Below are 21,218 nucleotides of genomic sequence, written 5' to 3'. Positions count from 1 at the left end.
CCACAAGGATCCCTGGCTGGAGAGTGGAGGATGGAAGGAGAGCCAGTGGGGAGAGGGTCGTGGCTCTCCAGTGCCGCCCACTGCCCAGCACCCCCCAAGCTGGCACTGTTGGGCACCTGGCTTCATCCAGCCTTCTCTGTCTGCAGGCTCCAGTAACTTCCTCCTTCCACGGCAGGCTCAGGGTGGAAGTGGCACTCGGCTGTTCCTAACCCCAGGTCCTATGGTTCCGCCTGTGGCTCCCCCAAACCATATCCAATGTGATACATGGTCTTTCTATGAAACTGTCCTTGAATGGCCCTAATTTGATCGCTCTGTTGCCTTCCAGCATGTCAGTTACACTCCAAAAAGGCACTTTAGCTCTGCCCTACAAAATCCCCCAAATTTCTAAGATGCAGAAGTTTCCAACTGACATTTCCAGCTTCGGAGAGTCCTGAGGCCGGGTAGAGGATGACTTGTTGAGGGAGCTGACTGCTTGAACCAGAACTGTGCCTAAAGCCAGGAGCTCTTGGGCAATTTCACATAAATGTCATTTTATCCACGAACAATAGCAATAATCCCTTAAATGTGTAGCGTGTTTTACGGCTTACAGATCACGCTCACGTGTAATCTCCCTGCTGACACCCAGACACTCTCGGTGAGGAACCCAGCGCAGTTTTCAGCATCTCCCTTCTCTGGGGGAAGAATCTGAGGGTCTGCAAATTTGGCTCAAGCCCCTACATCTGGTACACACTGGAGGATCGGATCCAGCTGGCTGATCTAACACATAAAAAAATAGAGGCTGCCTGGTTAGACTTGAATGCCAGATAATGACAAACAATATTTTAGGCTAAATATATCCCATGCAAATTTTGGTTTGTATTTTATCTGTCAACCCTAAGTGGACCCTAAGTTTTCTACGTTCAAGGCCTGTGTGTTCTATCTTAGCAGCTGTGCCGACCAATAAGATTAATACGGATGGCTCAGCCCAGCACTGATTCCCCCTCCACCCCCACCTCCCGATTCCTACCAGATGTCACAAATAATTGGTCAGTCTGGCGAAGTGGGTGGGGAGACTCCTTGGGAGGAGGATCTGTCTCTTGTCCTCTTAGACACATGTATAAACAAGGCCTCCTCCGTCAGAAAAGCGGGCAGGGCAGCATCCCAGACCTGGAGCCCTCGGTAGGGAGAACTGGCCTGGAGACCACACAGACCCTCAAGTAGCAGGACAAGGAGTCAGAAAAAAATAAGAGGGAGGAACTTGCATCAGAACCCTCTGAATTTGGGGTCACGGTATCCCCCTGCCCCCGGCTGAGGTGACACTGAGCAGAAGGGCCAGCACTGGAAGAACCCAACTTGCTGGGGCCTCCACACTACCCAGGTCACACTTGTGTCCAGTGGGTGGTCCTTGGGTTCTCCTGGACCTTCAGCACGCAGTCCCAGGGCCCACCTGCAGGGCACGCATCAAGCTTGGCCCGCTGGCCGCCTCCACTGTCAGTGACCACCCATCAGGAGGAGGATCAGGTCATTTATTGACTCAACGAAAGGGAGAGTCATAGACAATTACAGCAGGACAGAAAGTGTGGCGCGGACCCTATCTTGACCCTGTTCATCGGCTGCTTTATCTGGGCTCCACAGGCGCTGTTGAGCAGATTATTAATACAAACCCTTCAATAGTAGGAGGCGGCAGGCAGTTTGTGCAGGGGCGGGGGGCGGGGGTTCAGCCAGCCCAGCCCCCACTGTCCTGCAGCAACCCCCTCCGCCCCCACCTACCACGAGAAGGAGCCCTTCAGGTCAGTACTAGGCTGGTCCCACATCCACGCACCAGCCTTCAGGGCCAAGTCCAGAGAGGTCATCCTGGCATTCAGATCCTTGGGAGCAACGGGTGATATTCTTCGGGCTCTGACCCTCTGTGTCCTCTGGGGTGACCTGGACATTGGCTGAACCTCTGGCTAAGAAGGAATAAACTCCAACCTGAGGGGCTTGGTTGACTGGGATGGTCAACTTTGGGAGGAAAGGGAACCAAACACTATTTAGTCATTTTCATTCCCAGGGTACAGATAAGCTTCTGAGCAATTGGCTTTAGACAACCCAGGGGGAAGTGGTGAGGCCTCCTGGGTTTCCTGGCCTCTCGGGGCCAATGTGGTGGGTGGGTGGGTGGGTGCCGTGTGTGCTGGAAGCCTTGGGGCAGGCAGTCGGCAGCCCTTCTTGAATCTGGTGGAGCCCATAGGCTGACAGAGCCAGAGCTGACCCAGGCTCATCTTCCCTTACCCTCTTATACTGCACCCTAACATGACCTCCTCCTAACCCATAACCCCCAGAGCGAGCTGCTTTAAGTGATTCCTCCCTGCCAGAAGCTAGGATGTCAGAAGAAAAAACAGCAGTTGAACTCTCAACCTGCAGACTGCGACCAAGCCTCAGAACCAAAGTGCTTTGCCGTCAACACGGGGAAACTGAAACACAGCATCTCTGGTAGTTCTGGACGTGCCCTTGTGTGTGCAGGACAGAGAAACTGGGAAGGAGGCGGTCAGGACGTTGCCTCCATCTAAAAGTTTATTGCTCTGTGCTTTGTTCCGTGAGTCTGATGTTGCAAGGGCAGAAGTTGCATCCGCTCCACAGACCAGGTAGGGGAGGCTGGTGGAAGTTGAATTCAAGCTCAAGTTGGAATTTCTGGGAACCCAGGTCTGCCAGCCCCACACACTTTTTGGTTAGCCTTGCCAATCAAGAGCCCTTTTCCTGATTGGTAATGCTGAGAGTTCTTAGAAGAGAAATCTGAGAGGCCTCTTTGATGTTTTCCCGGTGAGGTTACTTTTGCTCAGTGGAGAGAAGGAACATTACCTATAATCCAGGCCAGGACATTGGATCACCCTGTGTCTCATTGGTTTTGGAAAGCGCCTTCCTTTCCCCTCCCCCCTTGCCTCTCAGCAGATTCACCTTCCCTGTTGTTTCGGTGAAGGAATTGTCTTTTTTTCCCCTCTCTCTCTAGTGTATTTGACTGGTATTGTTGCTGGAAACAGTCACAGACCATGCCCACTGGCCACAGATAGGGAGGGGCCGGTTGAGGATTAGTAACGCTGAGACTGAATTCCAGAACACCATGAGGCCTCTCTTGGGTCTAGAACAAACAAGATTCTACCACCCAGAAGATACGATTTTTGGTGGTTCAAGCCCTTCCTTCAGATCTCAGTGTTTCCTTGGCTCTTCTTGTCAGTGTGGTTGGTGGTAGATGACCTGTTTCCCCTGAGAAACTAAGAGGGATTTCAAGGGAGCAGACGTGTGCATGTGTGCGTGCATGCTCCATCTCGTCTGACTCGTTTGTGACCCCATGGACTGTAGCCCGCCAGGCTCCTTCGTCCATGGGATTTCCCAGGCAAGAATACTGGAGTGGGTTGTCATTCTCTTATCCAGGGGATCTTCCTGACCCAGGGATCGAACCTGAGTCTCTGTGTTGCAGGCAGATTCTTTACCAGGGAGCCACCTGGGAAGGTGGCAGGATAAGTTAGGAGTTTGTGATTAGCAGATACTCGCTGCTGCTGCTGCTCAGCCACTTCAGGTGTCTCAGACTCTTTGCAACCCCAGCAACCATAGTCCACCAGGCTCCTCTGTCCATGGGATTCTCCAGGCAAGAATACTGGAGTACTCATGAATACTGGGTTGCCACTTCCTTCTCCAGAGGATCTTCCCAACCCAGGGATCTAACCCATGTCTCTTAAGTTTCCTGAACTGGCAGGCAGCTTCTTTACCTAACAAAGGCCACCTGGGAAGCCCAGATGCTTGCTATTATATATAAAATAGATAACCAACAAGGACCTACTGTATAGCACAGGGAACTCTACTCAATATTTTGTAATAACCTATGAGGAAAAAGAATCTGAAAAAAAAAAAAAGGTATATACGTATGTGTGTAACTGAATCACTTTGCTGCTCACCGACACTTCAAGTCTCAGTGTGCAAGTGACCACTCTAGAACCACACCCACTCTTATGACTCATTCTTCTGGGATGTCTTGCCCTTGCTATCCTTTAACCAAACATCCTCAAATCAGTTGGCATGGACTCTAAGCTAATGTGGTTGGGTTCCGTATTGTGTACAGTGTGAAGGTTTTAGGCGGTCAAAATCGCCCTTGAAAATCCCTTAATCACCTTGAAAACTGGTCATAGAGTGTGCAGAGTCTGTCCTGTCTTATATACAGAAGCTCCCTTCTCTGACCTCCACTTAACAAATTAGCATTATTAATTGATTCTTTCTGCAAAACATGAAGAAATTCATCAACCTCCGAATGCCGAAGGCTAATGGCCTGCTTTCTGCAATACCCACACACTCCCGCTCCTACCAAACTGAGTTGGATGTTTACAAAGAGTGCTGAGCACTGTTCCCAAACTTGTTTATGCCAGTTGTGCTTTTTATAGTAATTACATAATTTAATGAAATATGATGTAAGTGAGTAGGACAAGCATGAAAAAGGAGAAGAGTACAGCCAATGCTTTGGAAAAGGAGTACTTTGATAACACAAAGTTTCCAAAATGAAAGAGTGTGGAGTTAGTCATGGACAAGAACTGTAGAGTATTAGGGAAAGAATAATAACATCTAGGAACTTCCCTGGAGGTCCAGTGGTTAAGAATACATGTTCCGCTGCAGGGGGCACAGGTTTGATCCCTGGCCAGGGGACTAAGATCCCACTGGCTGTGGGGCATAGCCAAAAACAATCAAATAAAATAAAATCTAGGATTTGGCTCTTATACCAACTCATCATGTCTACTCTGGGACGTGGAGATCCTCCGTATTCACCCGTTCCTCCAATTTTGGGGACAGCAGTTGGTCCTGAGACTTTGTTCACTTCTCTTATGAATCTAAGAAGTGTTGATTTTTCCATTTGCTTGGCTTTCTACTCGTTGTTTGAATGGGCTTGCACTTTCCCAGCTCCTCACAAGCCAGAAAGTGGAAATCTTCAGTTCCAAGTTCCTGTACATTTTTGCTTTAAAGAGATAGAAACTGGAATTCACTGATGATACATTTTAGGTGTGTAAGAAAGACCAAAACTCTACACACAGAAAAAAAAGTAAAAGTACTACATCCAATATGAACAGATTGGTGGATTAATCTATATTTTCAAGTTTTAAGTAAAAATAAAGTGAAGAAGGTACATACCTTCTTACATGTTTTAAATTCCCTGCTTTAATTATGTCTTGATTAGTTGAGTAGCCTTTGTATGTATAAATATCTGACATGCATTATACAGGGCTTCCCGGGTGGCTCAATGATAAAGAACCTGTCTGCCAATGCAGGAGATGTGAGTTTGATACCTGGGTTGGGAAGATTCTCTGGAGAAGGAAATGCCAACTCAGTCCAGGATTATTGCCTGGAAGATCTCATGAATAGAGGAACCTGGTGAGCTGCAGTCCATGGGACCGAAAAAGAGTGGGATGACTTAACAAACAGAACAAAAAACTCATTATACAACGTAGACTATATAAAGAAGGGTACTATGTAAAATTGATTGGCATCACAAGAACTATTTTATGATGATGATTTTCACTTTTGGCCACACCCATGGCACGCAGGATCTCAGTTCCCTGACCAGGGACTGGACCCATGCCCCTTGTTTTGGAGTGCAGAATCTTAACCAACGGACTGCCAGGGAAGTCCTGCATTATATGTACTATTAAAATTATTTTTCCATCACTCTCTCTTATTTGAATCTATTCTGATTTAACTTGTGGGAGAGAAATGTAGTCTAGTCTAAGACCTGTGTACTCAGAAATTCAGCAAGTCAAGCCCTAACTCTAAATCTGGGTGGATTAACTAGGATAGAGTCACCACATGCCACAGTGGTTCTTGCTATATCAGGATCACTAGGATATGAGGTGCTGGCTTTGTCAAAAGTAAGGTGGAAATGAGCAAGAAACTTACTGTCAATTATCAGAGAGGCAGCGTTTATCTCTAGAACCAGCCTGCTTTAGAACAAATCCTGGTTTTTCCAATACTCAGGGGCAAGCCACTTAAGTTCTCCGTGATCCAGTTTCCCTCCCAGGGGGTAAGCACAAGGATTCCAGGAAGTTAATCAATGTAAAGTGATTACAACAGCGTCTGGCACAGGGTAAATGCCATAGGAGCATTGTTGTTCAGTCGTGTCCGACTCTGTGACCCCATGGATTGCAGCACACCAGGCCTCCCTTGCCCATCACCAACTCCCAGAGCTTGCTCAAACTCACATCCATCAAGTCAGTGAATGCCATCCAACCATCCCATCCTCTGTTGTCCCTTTCTCCTCCTGCCCTCAATCTTTCCCAACATCAGGGGTTTTTCCAATGAAACAGCTCTTCACATCACATGGCTAAAGTACTGGAGCTTCAGCTTCAGCATCAGTCCTTTCGGTGAATAGGAGCATTAGCAACTGCTACTACTATTACGGTTCATCAATATCATTTTGCCTCTAATTGAGCATAATCTAAGAGGCTCTTATCTTGAAAGTGTAAAATAGGGACGGCTGCTGGTGATCCAGATCCCACACTCTCAATGCAAAGGGCCCTGGTTCAATCCCCGGTAAGGGAGCTAGATCCCACGTAAAACACCCCACACGCCACAATAAAGATGGAAGATCCTGAGGGCAACCAAAAAAAAATTTTTTTTTAAGTGTAAAATAAACAAAACAGGCTTGAGTACAGGCTTGTAGTACTTTTACTTGAAGGCACAGACATCCACTCACCCTTGAATTAAGAAAGCAGAAAAATTTGAACCCTTGACTCTCTTTGCAAAACCACAGCAAGGCTAAAAATGGGTGTTTCAGGATCAGATTACTTGAGAGTGATATGGGGGTGGGGTTGCCCTCCAGGGAGGAGAAGAATGAATGTTGCTTCAGAATTCCAAAAAAAAAAAGTTTATTTATAAAATACTGACAAGTTTGACGGGACATGGGACCTCTTGTGGTATATATTTCAAACCAATTTCTTTGTTACCTTTCATTCAAAAAATAAACCTGCTAACAAGCTATATGACATATATATATATTTTTTTCTTACAGATAAGACACCTGCCATAATGAATACTCTCCCCATAATTTTTCTTATATCTTTTAAATCAAAAAAATAAAGATTTGTGTTGGTTTTTGTTTTTGGAGTCTGTGTGTGTAAAAGAAGGTAACACATTTAAACGCTTTTGGTTATTTTTACAGAAACAAAGGGGGGGGGTGCGTGTCCCAAGAGGGCACCTGTGCTGGGGGGGGTGGTCGAGTGGCCGCTGGGTAGTTCCCCACAGAGGCACTGGGGAGCCAGAGCGGGTGTTCAGGTGGCCCCCCTCCCCGCTGGTGTCCTCCAGACCCTCACAAGTGTGGGCACCTTCTGCTGGGCACCAGGTGAGGGAAGCCCCCTCCCAGAGTGGGGCATGGAGGGGCGGAGGGCTCTGGCACCTTTGAAAGCTCTGCCCAGGGAAGTACGGGCAGAGACAGAAGGCCTCGGGCCAGCGATCGGCCGGGCGGGGCGGCCGGAGGCCTCCTTTTCCTTCTGAGTCTGGACAGTGTCAGTCCGGAGACTGGAGGGGAGACGGCCTGGCGCCGCGGACTCCCCGGACCCCCGGAGGAGGGCGCTTCTGGAGCCCAGGGCAGCGTTTTGGTTGGTCGTCTTGGCAGTCTGGGTGCGGAAGGGATGTGAACACAGGAGGCGCGGCCAGGAGGGCAAAGGCCGTGCTAGTGCGCCAGGTGTGAGCTGCCCGGGGCAACACCAGGTTTCCGGAGAGCACGGCGGGGCAGGGCCAGGTGAGGAGCCAGGCGCTGTCCCCAGGTGAGCCCACTCCAGGGGAGTCAGGGCAACACGTGGTCTGACGTCACCAGCCCAAGAAGCCAAAGGGCAGGGAGGCTCCCCGTGACCCATGGGCAGTGCCCACACACACACCTTTCCAGCGCGGCCAGGTGTCCGGACAGGAGCCACCACCGCCCCAGCAGATATGTAAACAAGGACCAGGATCAGTCCTCCTGGGAATCTAGAGGTCCACGGCTGGAAGCCGGGCTTCCAGGTGTGGCTGGGGCGGCGGAGGCACCGTTCCAGGTGGGTGGGGATGGACGGAGGGTGGGACTCTCACCGGGGGCCGCCCGCCTTCCGGCTCCTCGAAGAGCCCTGGTTGGCAGTGTCCTCGCCCTGCCCTTTCAGACAGCAGAGCCCAGCCTCGCCCCATGGGCGAGACTCACGTTGCCTGTCTCCCTGGAGGCAGTCGGCCCCTCCGAGGGGGTTGCTGACGCAGGTACGCCGCGCAGTGTGTGTGTACCCGCGCGCGCTTGCGAAAGCCCAGGTGAGCGAGAGCCCAGGTGAGCGTGGGCGCCGCCCCACAGTGGCACGCTAGCGTCAGCGCGGGTGTGGAGGAGCGCAGGGGCGGGGAGGGCGAGCGTCTTAATGCACAAGGTGATCCGCGGAAGGCAAAAAGGATTTGGCCTCCAGTGAACTGCGCGCGTGTACACACAGCGTTTCTCCCAGTCCCGGCTCCCTCCCCCCAGTCCCTCCCTGGGCTGGGCCAGAAGAGGTTCTTCACGTAAACCAGGAAGGACTTTCTATGGTTCAATACACAGCAGAGAAACGGATGAGCTGGTTTTAAAGAGAGAGGGAGGGAAGAGCAACTGCCAGATGAGCCTCAGGCCTGTGTCCTCCCTGGGGGGAAAGACCCTGCTTCCCTTTCCAGACCCCCTGAGCTGGGAAGGTGCTGTTTGGACTCCAGAGGTGGGTCAGCCTGTATATGGAGCCATCTTCCCACTTTTCCCCATCATGTTTCCTGGGGGTCCCAGTGCCTGGGGAGGAGCCCCCAGCTGGGTGGCATGCCAAGGACCCCCAGCCCTGCTTCCATTCCAGGCACCCGTGGTGGGGCCGGTGGGGAGGGGACAGCCCTGCAGTGTCCTTGGCTTGTTTCTCAGATCGTCCCTGGTTCTCCAGGTTGCCCTCAATGGGGCGTGGCCTCCTCCCGGGTCAGGGGTTGGGGGGGGCGACTGGGACTGGAGCTCTCCACTGAGGGGTCCCACCCCGGCCACCCCTCTCCGAGAGCAGCCTGGGTGTGGGCCCCTTTGCAGGGCTCCGGGGTGGGGTGGGGTGGGCACCCAGGGAATTTGCTGGAAAGGCTCCTCCTTAAACCCCTGTATCTGGAAGCTCTGAGCTGATGGGAAGACCCAGGGCACCAGAAGTAGCGTTTTAAAGAACATTCCTCTGGGCAACTCGCGAGCGCGTGTGTGAAAGCTCTGCCTCCCATCAGCTATAATTGTCCCGTGGTCCCATCTGACCCGCTCCTCCTGGAGCCCTGGCTGTGCACCTCGGGAGCTCGTGTCCAGTTTGGAGGAGGACCTTGCTGAGCCTTGGCAGGCTGAGCCGAGTCTGGAAGACGTTTCTGAGGGTTGGGGTGGCCTCTGCCTTTGTAAACCAGGTGCTGGGAGCTCCAGCCTCTGCGCCAGGGACTTGGCCCGCCCCTTGGGCTCCTGTGCCCCTGCACTGAAGCGCCGGGGGTCTTAGACACAAAGAACAGTGGGCTGGGAACGAGGGACACAGACCTGAAAGTGAGTGCCCTGCTGGCTAGGAGGACCCAAAGGGATTTCACCTGGAGGGGATCCCTGGACCCTTTTCCTTGCGAGTGCATGGTGTGTCTGTGTAGGGTGTGGTGGTGGTGGTGGTGGTGGTGGTGGTGTGTGTGTGTGTGTGTGTAAAGGTGTCATGCCTCACCCCAACCTAGCCTGCAGTCCCTTTTCTTGTCTCTGTAGCCCCTTTTTCTGTCTTCCTTTAAGAAGGTGGGAGGAGGGGCAGATGGTACCTGAATTAGAAGAAAGTCCAAGCGTCCTTCTTCCAGTCCCAACGGCCTGCCCCACGCTCCGTTATTCCAGGGGTGCTGGGCCAGCGCCCCCACTGTGTTCCTGAGTCCATCTCTCCGAGTCTGCGCTCGGGGGGGTGGGGGTGGGTAAGTGAATTCAAGTAAAGGAATGGCTGGGTTCAGTGGGTGGGAGTGAGGAGCATTCCCCCAGCCCCAAGGACCCTCCTCTTCCTTGTATTCACAACAGAAAGGTCAGTTAGGAGCAAGGAGCTGGGTAGGCAAAGTCTCACCCTTGAGCTGGTTTCATTTTCCTAAATAAACCAGATGCTTGGTGGGGAGACTGAGCAGGGCCGGGGGGCGGGGGGAGGGTGTGGAGAAGCCAGGCTGCAGGGGGCGGGGGGAGGGGCGCCTGCCCCCACCCGGGATGCCCGTCCCAGCACCAGCTAGCACTGGGCCCAGAGCTGCAGCACATGGGGAAGGGCTGGACTTCCAGAAGCTTCCTGGCCCCGGTCACGCCCACCTGACGGCCCTCCAGTCCTTGCCGGCCCTCCAGTCCTTGCCCTCCCTCCCTCCTTCCCTCCTTCTGCCTCCATCGGCCTAAACTCACTGGTGTGCACCGCAGCCGCCCCCCGCCCCCCCCCAACCCCCGCTCAGCCCCTTGAAGCCGCAGCAAACCCCACAATCTCGAGGCCACACACGTCCCCTCGTGGTTTTTCTCCATGCTTCTCCACACTGGCTTTGCTGGCCCTGGAATCTCTGGAAAAATAAACTCAGGAGGTGAAAAGTTGACTTGGTTTCTCGGTGTTTTTGTTTTCTGGCAGGCGGTGCGGGGAGGGGTGGAGAGGAGCTGGGTGCCGTGTTTTCTTTTTCCTCTTCCGCCGCCGAGAACGACATCAAACGAACGATGAAAACCCTGCGATGGGGGCCCGGGAGCCCGGGGCGAGGCTGCTGGGGGGGCGGTAGAGGGTGCTCTGCTGGCTCGGGGGGTTCGGGGGGTTCTGGGGCGTTGGGGTCCGACTGGCCTTGGGCCGGAAGAGGCTGCCCTGCTGGGCGCTGCTGCTGTTGGAGAGGGTGGCGTGGTCCGGCTCGCCCGGGTCGCTCTCCGTGTAGCTGTAGGCCTGGGCCCGAGAGATGCCCTTCTGCTGGCGGCGCCAGGAGTTGTAATAGGTGGGGTCGCTGATGTAGTGGTTGACGAAAGAGTGGGCCTTCTGGTGGCTCGCGTCAACCTCGTACTCGCTGTCGCTTCCCTGGGAGAGCAGAGAACCGATAGGATGTCAGCGACCCTGGGGACGGGTCAGCGCGGTCAGGGCTGGGAGGCGCAGAGCACTCTGGGCTGAAGCTCCACTCAGCCTCCTCGGCGCCCTGCACCGTGGGCATGTCAGCCCCGAGTCTGCCACGGGGGTGAAAGGCATTCAGAACACGTGATGGGTAGGAAGTGTCTCCCCCAGAGCTGGCACAGAGCCTGCGGATGCTGACGTGACCCAGAAGACCCAAGTTCTAAGCTTTGGAAAAAAATCAAAGTGAGGGATGGGATTCGGGGTGGGAGGGAGGCTCAAGAGGAAGGGAATATATATATATATATATATATGTTATATATGTATATACACAATATATGTATCTATTAATACTTATAGTTGATTCATGCTGTACAGCAGCAACCACCACAACACTGTAAAGCAATTATACTCCAATTGAAAAATAAATTTCAATTAAAAAAGAAAAAGAGCTCCATGAATCAGTAAAAAAAAAAAAAAAGAAAGAAAAAAAAATCAAGGTGAAATTCACACACCACTGTCGAGGGTGTGATTCACCAGCATTTGGTACATGCACACTGTCGGGCAACCATCGCTTCTTTTCATTTCAAAACATTCCCATCATCACCACAGAGTAAAACCCGGTGCCCACTAAGCAGTCGCTCCCCACTTCCTCCTCCCCAACCTCCTCCCCCCATCCCTACCCCTTGCAGCCACCCATCTACTCTCCACCCCTCGGATTGACCCGTTCTGGATGTTGCATAAAAATGGAATCACACTGTATGCAGCTTTTGTGTCTGAGCTTCTTTTGTTTAGTATGGTGTTTTCCGAGGTTGCATGCATTATGGTTCTTTCCTTTCTGTATTTCTGATGCTTTGTTATCTTTGCTGACCCTGGAGGGACTGCCCCTCCCAAGACTAGACAGGTCTTAGAGAGCAAGCAGCTTTTTATACCCAGAGCCCCTGCCTGCATCGCCTCCTCTGATGGGTGCTTACACGCTGACTTGGACCCACTATTTCCTGCGTCCAATCACCGCAGGGTCAGGTACCAGACAACTAGGGGCAGCCCCTACCCTCCAGGGTCCCCTGAATTCATCAAACTCTGCTAAGCCTGCTTGCCTTGCCTCTGGGAACCTGAATAAAGGGCGCAGGGTGAGTTTTCCTGTTTCCTTCCTGCTCCATCCGCCTCCTCACCAAGCCTGGTACCTCCTCATGTGGCTCCACGTGGCCTGCTGTGCCCCCTCTTCTGGGGATCTGTGAATAATAAGCTATCTTTCCACTAGCAGTCATCTCCTGATCTGCTGGCCTCATCAAACCTGAAGAATAACCAACCGACATTTAAAAATAGAGGTTCAGGGACCTCCCTGCTGGTCCAAGGGTGAAGAATCCACCTTGCAATGCAGGGGATGCGGGTTTGATCCCTGGTTGGGAAACTAAGATTCTCCATGCCACGGAGAAAGTAAACCTGAGCACTCTGGAGCCTGAACACCACAGCTACCGAGCTGGCACACCCCAACTGGAGAGTCCGCGCTGCAACAGAAGCCCCTGTGTGCTGCAACCGAGACCGGACACAACCAGATGGATAAATAAAAACACATCTCTAAGACAGTAAATAAAGCAGAGGCCCACGCATGATACCCTGAGTTCCAGTCCCGATCCAGCCTCTGACTTACTGTGTGACTGGGGACAAAGCCAGGACCAGATTGGAAGGCCTTTGAGGCTCCTGGCGCTGAACAAAATGCTGATGCTCACCCACGTGTGATCCAAAATAAAAGCCACACTCGGTTATAAAAGAAGCACGAGAAAGATTATCAACAGAAGTTCTGAATTTTCACACGGTGATGACCCTGAAGCTCTGGGGGAGAAATAAAAAAAATTAAATTATCCTTAATACGGTTGATATTCTGGGGTCCTTGGCCTGTGCTCTAGCTGGCTTTTGGGAAAATCGGTGCAAGAGAAGAGTCCATCTGGTTTGTAAAGTAACATTCGACTCTGAATCGTGGAGCTAAAAATATCATGCATCTCTTCCCCACCCCCAGCTCCCAGCGATGTTTTGAGAACTAAAAAGACAGCAGATGGAAAGGCCTTTAGAACTCTCTGGAAGGGATGCACTGGTTTTAGTGAACAGTACATGCTCAACAAATATCATTCTAGAAGACCAAGCTCGAGTTGCCTCATCTCTGCCCAGTGAATACATGCTTAGAGGCAGTAAATTCATTTTATCAGCTGGAGTGAAATACACATTGGCAAACCCTGCAGTCCAGTGAGCACAGTATAAACAAGTCCAGGGTAATCATCTGTGTCTTGCTCTACAGGCAAGGAAAATGGAGGGCTTCCCTGATGGTTTGGTGATTGAGAACCCATCTTAAAATGGAAGGTCACCGGTTTAATCCCTGGTCTGGGAAGATTCTACATGTCCCGGAGCAGCTAAGCCCGTGAGCCACAACCACTGAAGCCTGAGCACACCTAAATCCCCTGCCCCACAACGCGAGGAGCCATGCAGTGGGAAGCCCGCGCACGGCAACTACCCACCGTGGCCAAAAACTCAGCACAGAAATCTTAGAAAAGGAGAAAAAAGAAAACAGAGCGTTGCCCTTGCCCAAAGGTTCTGAGCCATGTGTGGGAAAGGTAGTGTGCACCTGTTTTCAGGAACTCAAAGCCCTTTGCAGCATCTAAGCCTTCAAGGGAAACGGGTACAAAGCACAGAACTAAAATGACACCAACTCTGGAGCAGGCTCGCTGCCAGACAGGAGGAAACGCTGAGTTGCGTTCTCGTCTTTAAATTTCACACCTCTGTGCTGCAGCTATGATGATGCTACTACCTGAGTGCTGAAGAGAGAGTGATGGTTTTGCCCAAGGAAAGGATGAGCTGGACCTGAACACAGTTTGGCCTGATTTTCCGAAACCTACACATGCTCCGAACTCCCGAACTCCTGCCTGGAGGTCACAAGAAGGGGAAGGGGAACTCCTCTGTCCTCGAAGGGGATGTTAAATGCTCCCAGACTGATCTGCTGATTCATGTGCTCTGGCTCTTCTTCTCCACCCCCCTCCTCAGCCCCCACAGCGCTCCCGCCACCCCAGCAGGCACTCCCAGGATCCCCATCGTCTTGGCAGGCAGGGCCGGCTGCCCACGACAATGGAGAATCCCTCACCCGTTCTCCCGTGATGCAGAGCAGCACAATACAAGCACTTTCTTTGCCGACAGCCCAGCTGCCAGCCCAGGAGCGAACAAAGGGGCTGCAGAGACCGCAGGGCTCCGTACGCCAAGGGCAGGCAAGGGGGCCGGGGGTGGGCTCCTGAAGCCCGGGGCCGCAGTGAGGCCAGCCCAGGGGCAGGAGGTCTGAGCCAGACGTGGAGGGTACAGGAGGCTGGGGGGGTCCCTGGGGTCCAGGCACAGTGAGGGTCTGTGAGTCTGGGGATCAAGAGAGGGGCCCCACGGTTTTCCCTACAGGTCAGCTCCCTCTTGGAGGGCACCCACCGACTGGCTGGAGTGACTACTAGATGTTCTAGAACTTCAGCGAGCCCCAGGCCCCAGCCTTGGAGACACATCCCCAAATCACTGTGGGTCTGGAGTGAATGAGTCTCCAGGCTGGGTGGGTGGGGGGACAGAAGCACCACCTGATTCTGTCCCTTCCCAGCTGGGTAAGTGTGGACCTATCCTCTCTCGGCCTCAGTATCCTGGTCAGTACAATGGGTGGATCCTGACGTTCACAGGATTGAACTCAACTAATATATGCGAGAACAGTCTAAAGGTATCATTAGGGGAAAAGTGAAAGAGGTCTGTTGACATGGGGCCTGAAGCCCCTCTGGGAAAGATCACAGGGGCACGGGATAGGGGAGACTGACTCACATTTTTAATTAAATTTATTTTTGCCGCACCATGCAGCTTGCGGAATCTTAGTTCTCTGACCAGGGACTGAACTCACACCGCAGACTTACCACTAGACCGCCAGGAAGTCCCAAGGGGAGGCTGACCAGTGCTCAGACAGCCCGGGAAGGAGAATGCTTGGTTCCTGCCTACCCACAACCCCACTGCCACCCCCAGGATGAAGCTGTGACCAGCAGGGTGGGGAAGGGGCCTCTCTGGCCCTCCTGGGGGCCCAAACCAAAGCCCATTCGTCCAAATCATCTCCTGCCCTCTGTTAAGCACCTACTGTGTGCCACTGGACTGGGACAGCAAAGCCGGTGGAGGAGGGGTGCGGCGGGGGCGGGCACAGGCAGGGCGGCTAGAGTCTGGTCCGCCCCTCCCCCAGCTCCCCAACACCACAGGAGGGGGTCTCTGCACGCACTCCCCTCTGTCTCCACCTCCGAGAACATCTGTTTCTTTTCTGGACGGGGGTGGGGTACGAAGAGAAGAAAGAAAGCGAGGGGGGGCCAGGGGCTCCCAATCCTGCTTTCAACTCTCGCCCGGCCCTCGGTAATTGAATGCAGCTTCCCAGTCGCCGGCCCAGCACAAAGGGGGCCTTTCATGGCCAGTCCCTGGCTGCCAGGCAATCAGGCCACCGCTTCAGCTCCCAGGCCTCTTAACAGCAGCTCAAAGCCACTCCATCAGCAATTACCGGGCCCGGGGAAGGGGGAGAGGGCAGCCTCCAGGCTCAGAGCGAGTGAGGTGGGGACCTGAGGGAGGGAGGACCCCGAGAAAGGACCGAGACAAAAGAGAGGGAGCAAAGGAAGGCCTTTCTCTATTCTGTCTCTTTCTCGAAGCAGGGACAGTGGTATCAGATCAGCAGGAGACAGGCAAGCGCTGTCCTGGGCTCGGGGACCAGGCAGAGAGCCCTTGGGTATGTGTGTGTGCACTCAGCTCTGTCCGACTCTCTGTGACCCCCTCGACTGCAGCCCGCCAGGCTCCTCTGTCCACGGGACTCTCCAGGCAAGAGTGCTGGAGTGGGTCGCCATGCCCTCTTCCACGGGATCTTCCTGGCCCGGGACAGAACCCTCATTTCCTTGAGTCTCCTGCATTGTCAGGCGGCTTCTTTACTAACTGCGCCACTGGGGAATCCACCTGGGAGCCCTTATCTTGTTGAATCTCAAGAAGCCTGGTAGGAAAGTGTTGCCCCAGGTGAGGTGTCACCCTGGGCAGCTCCTTCGGAGACTGGCAGCTGGAGCCCCGCCCCAACTCGCGGCCCAGGTTCCCCCTGGGGGACACTTTCCTCCAGGGTTCTTGGGCGCCCTACCCCTCCCGGGTGCTACAGAGGACCCAACCTGTGTGCGGCCACTACCTCCATCCAGGCCTCCCCCAGGGGTCATGGGTTAAGAAGTGCCATTCGTAAACAATCCTTAGAGCCACTCCTGGCTAACTCTTCGGATTGGGTGCTCAATAAACAGTATATACAATCTAACAGGTCCTATGTATTGATAACAAAGGAAGCTGAGCGCCGAAGAATTGATGCTTTTGAACTGTGGTGTTGGAGAAGACTCTTGAGAGTCCCTTGGAATGCAAGGAGATCGACCAGTCCATCTTAAAAGATACCAGTCCTGAATATTCACTGGAAGGATTGATGCTGAAGCTAAAACTCCAATACTTTGGCCATCTGATGTGACGAGCTGACTCATTTGAAAAGACCCTGATGCTGGGAAAGACTGCAGGTGGGAGAAGAAGGGGATGACAGAGGATGAGATGGTTGATGGCATCACCGACTCAATGGACATGAGTTTGAGTAAACTCTGGGAGTTGGTGATGGACAGGGAGGCCTGGTGCGCTGCAGTCCATGGGGTTGCAAAGAGTCGGACACGACTGAGTGACGGAACTGAACGGAACTGATTGATAATTCCTTTTTCTTTTAGGCTCAATTTCATGATAATGAGCTTACAGGGCTGACCCAGGACATCACAGAGAACTGAGTACTGATTAAGAGAGGCTTGCCATCGCCTTGGAATTTCTCTCCATTGAGATTTACTTGTGTGCTAACTATGTGATTTTTCTACCCATCGTGGGCTCTGACTTTGAAATGAAGCTGGACCGTGGCCATACTTTGTTTTTAGAAGTTCCATCACATAAGCCTCAGCCTTTGTGGGTCCCCCTGCCGGGGAACCTCCTTCTCCACAGACCCCTGGAGACACGGCCCCCAGCCCCACCCCGTGCCTTCTGGAGGGAAACCGGCCCTTCCCTCCTCCGGCCTCCACCCACAGCCCTGTTCTGGCCTTTCCCACATGGCAGCATGTGTGTTTGTTTATAAGAAGCCTTGACTTTGTGTTTATTACCATATCACAGGGAAATGGCTGGGCAGCTAGAAATGGAAGAATCCAGTTCCGGAGGGTGACTTTTAGGTGGTCTGACTTAAGAGTTCCAACCAGGTGGCACGGGGCCTGGGGGCGGGGGCTTCAGGAAGACAGCTGGCCCGAGGGGTCGGGGGTTGGCTGCTGACCCTGAGGGAGGTTCCCCGGGCAGGACTAACAGCGCCTCTCCTGTGAGCCCGGAGCTGGAAGTCGTGAGGCTGGGTGCTGCATGTTCTGGACACTAATGTGCAGTCCAGCTGCTTCTCACGGGGGCGAGCGAGCAGCACAGGGAGTTATTTATGGAGAGCGCTGGCATCTGCAGAGATGAAAGGGCCCAGGCGGACCCTGGGAGGTTCGGCTACCAGTCCCCCGTGTCCCCCTGCCCCAGGGCACTGGTATGCGGAGCATCACTCAGTGGACATCCGAGGGCGGCCAGCTGCTCTGTCTCCCATCTGCCCCCGACTCCAGCCCACACGGAGCCGGGACCCTGAGTTTGCACATTCGGACCTGAGTCAACTCGCTTAAGCTCTCTGACCCCAGTTTTCCCATTCGTACAAAGATGCCACTGAGGCCTGGCTCGGAGGGTCGGTGTGAAGCTACGCTGTGGTGAGGCGCTTGGGTAGCCCACGGCGGGCGCAGCTGTTGTCATCACTGCCACTTTGAAGGGCCTCTTTGAATGTCTGAGATCTGATGCTGGTTGAAAAGGAAAGCTTACAATCACAAATCTTTGTTTCTCTATCCTGCTAACCATACTTGGTCTTGAGTCTGTTCAGCCTGATGACCTTCTCCAGTAACTCTTTCATGGTTTCAACAGACACGCACAGATTGACCACATCCCAGTGACGTGCAGGACACTGGGGATACAGCGTGAGCAAAACTGTCACGGTCCCTGCCCTCAAGGAACTCGTGCTGGCAGTTCAGTTGCTTAGTCGTGTCCAACTCTTCTGACCCCATGGACTGTAGCCCGCCAGGCTCCTCCGTCCATGGGATTTTCCAGGCAAGAATCCTGGAGTGGGTTGCCATTTCCTTCTCCAGGGGATCTTCCGGACCCAGGGACTGAATTCGGCTCTCCTGCCCTCAGGGAACTTAGCTTTCAGAGTAAATAAGCCCGGGGATTCCCTGGTGGCCCAGGGTTAGGACTCTGTGCCTCTACTGCAACGGGCACTGGTTCAATTCCTGGTCAGGGAACTAAGACCCCACATGCTGCGTGCTGAAGCCCCCCTCCCAAAAGAAAAAGAACAGAGTACATAAACCCAAGTCAACTGAATCCAGCCCCAGATCAAACCCCAACTATCCCAAAGGCCGCACACGGAGCTCCAGGCCTGGGCTGTGGTCCTCAGATCTGGCATTCTGGAACCAGAAAGCCTCCTCTCTAGGGTGTGCGCTCCCGGAGAGGGCGGGGGGTGGGGTAGTGACTGGTCCCAGTTTGCTATGGAAACAGTGTTCAAGTGAAGGGTTTGTTCTGAATAAATGAGACCAATAGCTATAAGGAGGATTCCGGGTGCTCTGTCCATCCTGGGGTGACTTCTGAAGTGGGATGCTCCTGGGATGGGAATTCTTCTCCCAGCAACTTCTTCAAGGCTGGGGGGCCCTGGCATGGCCTCAGGGGCCAGCTCTGCATCCCATGTGGGTGTCCCCCAGACTCACACAGGGTGTTCAGAGAGCTCCCGAGACTGGGGCAGTCCCTTGTGGACTCAGAGGAGTTACTCTCTGAAAGGTCAGCGCTCAGCTGATGAGCGTGGATCACAATGCCCTCTGCAGAAGGTCAGGGGGGCTGAGCAGAGTCAACAGGGAGCCTCTTCTGCCGGCCACCACGATGCCCTCTCCACAGACAGGAAGGGGCTCAGGAAGCCCTTGGTGACTGCCCCACTGACACGGGGAAATCCCTTTAATTTTGTTTTTTTGGCTGCGTTGTGAGGTGTGTGTGATCTTAGCTTCCTGACCAGGGATTGAACCTGTGCCCCCTGCATTGGAAGCCTAGAGTCTTAACCACTGGACTACCAGGGGAGTCTCCCTTTACCTTTTTGACTTTTACCTTGGGTACCGACAAGCCAAAGGCTCATCACCATCTTTGGGGAGAAAGAAGAAAAAGTGCTTCAGGAAGCACGGCCGTGTAAGTCCCAGTATGGGCGTGGCAGCAAACAGTTAACTACTCACAACGAGATGCCATAACCTGGATCACGTGGGTGCCCATGTAAACCAGGCTAAGCTGCGTCTTGGCCTCTGCCAGCTCTGAGCTGTGGTGTCAGCTCCAGCCTCACCGGCTCTGCCAAGCCTGATGGTAACCCTGGAGCCGAACAAAACAGCAGTGAGCAAGAGAGAGGCCTTCGGTCCAGGGGGCCGCGACTGGACCCCAGGCTGGCTGGCACCTCCTGCCCGGCCAGCAGCCCCACTTCCTGCTGGCCTCTCTCCCTTCTCACCCTCTCCCAGGACCGGACAGCAAGGCCCAGGGCGTGGGACACCGTGGCCTTTTGCGGCCCCTTCCTTGGCAACCAGCAGGCTTGGCCAAGGCCAGGAGGGCTAGGGCGAGAGGCTGTAACATCACTCGGCTGGAATGCACCAGACCCCCTCTCCCCAAAGCTCGGGGCAGAGTGTCCACGCATGACCCTGCCTGACCACCCAATGGCAGCCTCTCTAAAGCTCCATGTCTCCCAAAGGCACCACCCCCTTCTCAGTATTAAGAGCTGACATTCATTGAACGTAACCTCAGCAAATCCTCCCCACTGTCCCATGAGCCCATTCTGCAGCGAGAGAAACTGAGGCTTCAAGATATTACTCAGTACACTCATGAGGCCCTTGACTCCTGGGCAGCAGAGCCAGGACACAACTCAGGTCTAAAGCTCCAAAGCTTAACACCTTAGTGGTCCGCACTGCTTCCCAATCTTGGGGGCCCAGCCCCCCACTTCTGGAGCTCATTCTGACCCTGATTAGCTAGGTTCAGCTGTTCTCCGGCTCCGGCCGAGCAGGGCTCCAGTGTCTGCATCCCTCTCCTCGTCTTTGAGGAGAGACGGGCCAGGACAACCAGGGACGGAGCATGTTGGGGGGCTCCTGCAAGACTTTTGCTCTTGGGAGTTCCAGGGACCCCACCAGCCCAGGTGCAGACTGAGCGCAGCTCGGACATGGCGGTTGACCTGAGTGCGCCGTCCAGGGGGTTTCCTGGGGCCCCTCGGTCTTTCCAGTCCATAAAGGGAAGGAGGGCAGGAAGCGGTGGGCAGGCCCATACTCCGGGGTGGGGGGCTTCACATAGCACCCCACCGCGAGCGGGCACCAGGCCCTCCTGCCCCTCACCTGAGAGTCGGAGATTTCCGAGGGCTTCTCCGTCAGGCTGCTGCTCTCTGCCGGGATGAGGTCGTTGTACTTGGTGACGTCCTCGTCGGAGTAGTGAAGGCTGCCCGGGCTGGGCCGGGGGGGAGACCTGGGAGAGTGGGCGACAGGGGGCTGAGGGGAGGCCCGGGGAGGGTGGGGGGGCGGGGGGAGACCCGGGGAGAGTGGGGGGCGGGGGGCTGAGGGGAGACCCGGGGAGAGTGGGGGGCGGGGGGCTGAGGGGAGACCCGGGGAGAGTGGGGGGCGGGGGAGACCCGGGGAGAGTGGGGGACAGGGGGGAGACCGGGGGAGAGTCGGGGGCTGAGGGGAGACCCGGGGAGAGTGGGGGGCGGGGGGCTGAGGGGAGGCCCGGGGAGGGTGGGGGGCGGGGGGAGACCCGGGGAGAGTGGGGGGCGGGGGGCTGAGGGGAGACCTGGGGAGAGTGGGGGATGGGGGGAGACCGGGGGAGAGTCGGGGGCTGAGGGGAGACCCGGGGAGGGTGGGGGGCGGGGGGCTGAGGGGAGACCCGGGGAGAGTGGGGGACAGGGGGGAGACCGGGGGAGAGTGGGGGACGGGGGGAGACCGGGGGAGAGTCGGGGGCTGAGGGGAGACCCGGGGAGGGTGGGGGGCGGGGGGAGACCCGGGGAGGGTGGGGGGCGGGGGGAGACCCAGGGACAGTGGGGGGCAGGGGGCTGAGGGG

The 21,218-nt window shown here is 54.5% G+C and overlaps 1 protein-coding gene and 1 long non-coding RNA gene across 3 annotated transcripts in view; one reads left to right on the top strand and one right to left on the bottom strand.

Annotated features, from left to right (window-relative positions):
* The first annotated feature begins 7,134 nt into the window (after positions 1 to 7,134).
* Positions 7,135 to 10,536, top strand: LOC133232943 (uncharacterized). Its single transcript, XR_009731512.1, has 2 exons — positions 7,135 to 9,499; positions 9,821 to 10,536. It is a non-coding gene; the product is annotated as an uncharacterized LOC133232943 (long non-coding RNA).
* SDK2 (sidekick cell adhesion molecule 2) overlaps positions 10,533 to 21,218 on the bottom strand; it is a 264,287-nt gene continuing 253,601 nt past the window's right edge. For both annotated transcript variants that reach the window (XM_061392947.1, XM_061392949.1), the window contains 2 exons: positions 20,504 to 20,630; positions 10,533 to 10,994 (listed from right to left, as the gene is read on the bottom strand). In XM_061392947.1, coding sequence (XP_061248931.1) covers positions 10,641 to 10,994; positions 20,504 to 20,630 — 481 coding nt within the window. In that variant the 3' untranslated portion in view covers positions 10,533 to 10,640. The remainder of the gene's footprint in view (positions 10,995 to 20,503; positions 20,631 to 21,218) is intronic.

Source organism: Bos javanicus, chromosome 19 (genome assembly GCF_032452875.1).
Source record: "Bos javanicus breed banteng chromosome 19, ARS-OSU_banteng_1.0, whole genome shotgun sequence".
NCBI lineage: Eukaryota > Metazoa > Chordata > Mammalia > Artiodactyla > Bovidae > Bos > Bos javanicus.
This window is presented reverse-complemented; position numbering and strand designations above follow the sequence as displayed.